General features: G+C 66.4%; 1 protein-coding gene across 1 annotated transcript in view; it reads left to right on the plus strand.

The window, feature by feature from the left end:
• The first annotated feature begins 193 nt into the window (after positions 1 to 193).
• The window catches only part of TBC1D10A (TBC1 domain family, member 10A), a 21,683-nt gene continuing 20,842 nt past the window's right edge, over positions 194 to 1,034 (plus strand). The window contains exon 1 of the mRNA XM_009893346.1: positions 194 to 282. Coding sequence (XP_009891648.1) covers positions 194 to 282 — 89 coding nt within the window. The remainder of the gene's footprint in view (positions 283 to 1,034) is intronic.

Raw genomic sequence — 1,034 nt, forward strand, 5'->3', positions numbered from 1 at the left:
CATCAGCCACCGGCGGCCAAAACCAGCCATGAGCGACCCTACGGTCACGCCAACCCAAGGCGTTGGGCCCCGGGGTGGTGCCGGCACCCAGGAATGCGCTCCGGGCTGCCGGCGAGCTGGTTCGGCAGCGTGTTTGGTGTTTGCCGTCCTGGCCCTGGTTTCACGGTGACGCCCGGAGAACGCAGCGGGGACGATGGGTGGCAGCCCAGCCCCGCTCCTCTCTGGCTGGGACGTTGCCTGGAGCGGCTTTCCCCTGCGGTTCGCCCGCATGCGTGCTCTGCTGTAAGCTGGGCCCCGTGCCTCAGTTTCCCCCGTCTACGAGCAGCAAAGCGTTGGTCCCTCGTAAGCCCGTGGGCGTTACTCGGCCGGTCTGCAGGGAGAGAAGGCAGCGGATGTTTGATTGCCGGCGCTGGGCAAGGTGCATCGCTCTGGGTAATAAACCCTGTCCCTGGCTCATGGCTCAGCACCGTAGGAGTGGGGTGGCCTCTCCTCCCCCGGGGTGCTGCACCCCATCCCGGCCACACACCGAGTTTTGGGGACACTTCACATGTCCCGGTTGTTGTCCCTATGGCTGTCGCTGTGTGCTTGGGGTGGATGTCACTGTCCCTGGGGCTCGGCAAGCAGCGGCACCCCCGGCTGGAGCTCCTGGGGCTGGAGCGACGGTGCTGACAGCGTGGTGGCTGCGGTCACTGGGGACTGAGCCTTCCTCCCGTGCCCTGCAGATGTGCCGGGGCCTGGTCCTGCCCTCCTCTGCTCTTTTATCCGTTCTCCGTCGGGATAAATGGGAGTGCGTGGCCTCCCTCTGTGGCTGGCAGAGTTGGGGTCCTTCTAGCTGGACGGGTTTTGGGGAATCACAGGGAGGGCCAGCAGGGTGTCCCAGTGTCTGTGGAACGTCTGGGAGCACCGGGAAGGGCCGAGCTGTGGGGCTGTCACCCACGTTGTGGGGGCAGAGGAGCATCTTGCCGCCTCCTGACCTGGGGTACCCCCACCCCGTCCTCCCCGCCTCGGCCATCTGAAACGCCTCCGGTCCTCGC

The sequence above is a fragment of the Charadrius vociferus genome, unplaced genomic scaffold (genome assembly GCF_000708025.1).
Source record: "Charadrius vociferus isolate BGI_N301 unplaced genomic scaffold, ASM70802v2 scaffold579, whole genome shotgun sequence".
Classification (NCBI taxonomy): domain Eukaryota; kingdom Metazoa; phylum Chordata; class Aves; order Charadriiformes; family Charadriidae; genus Charadrius; species Charadrius vociferus.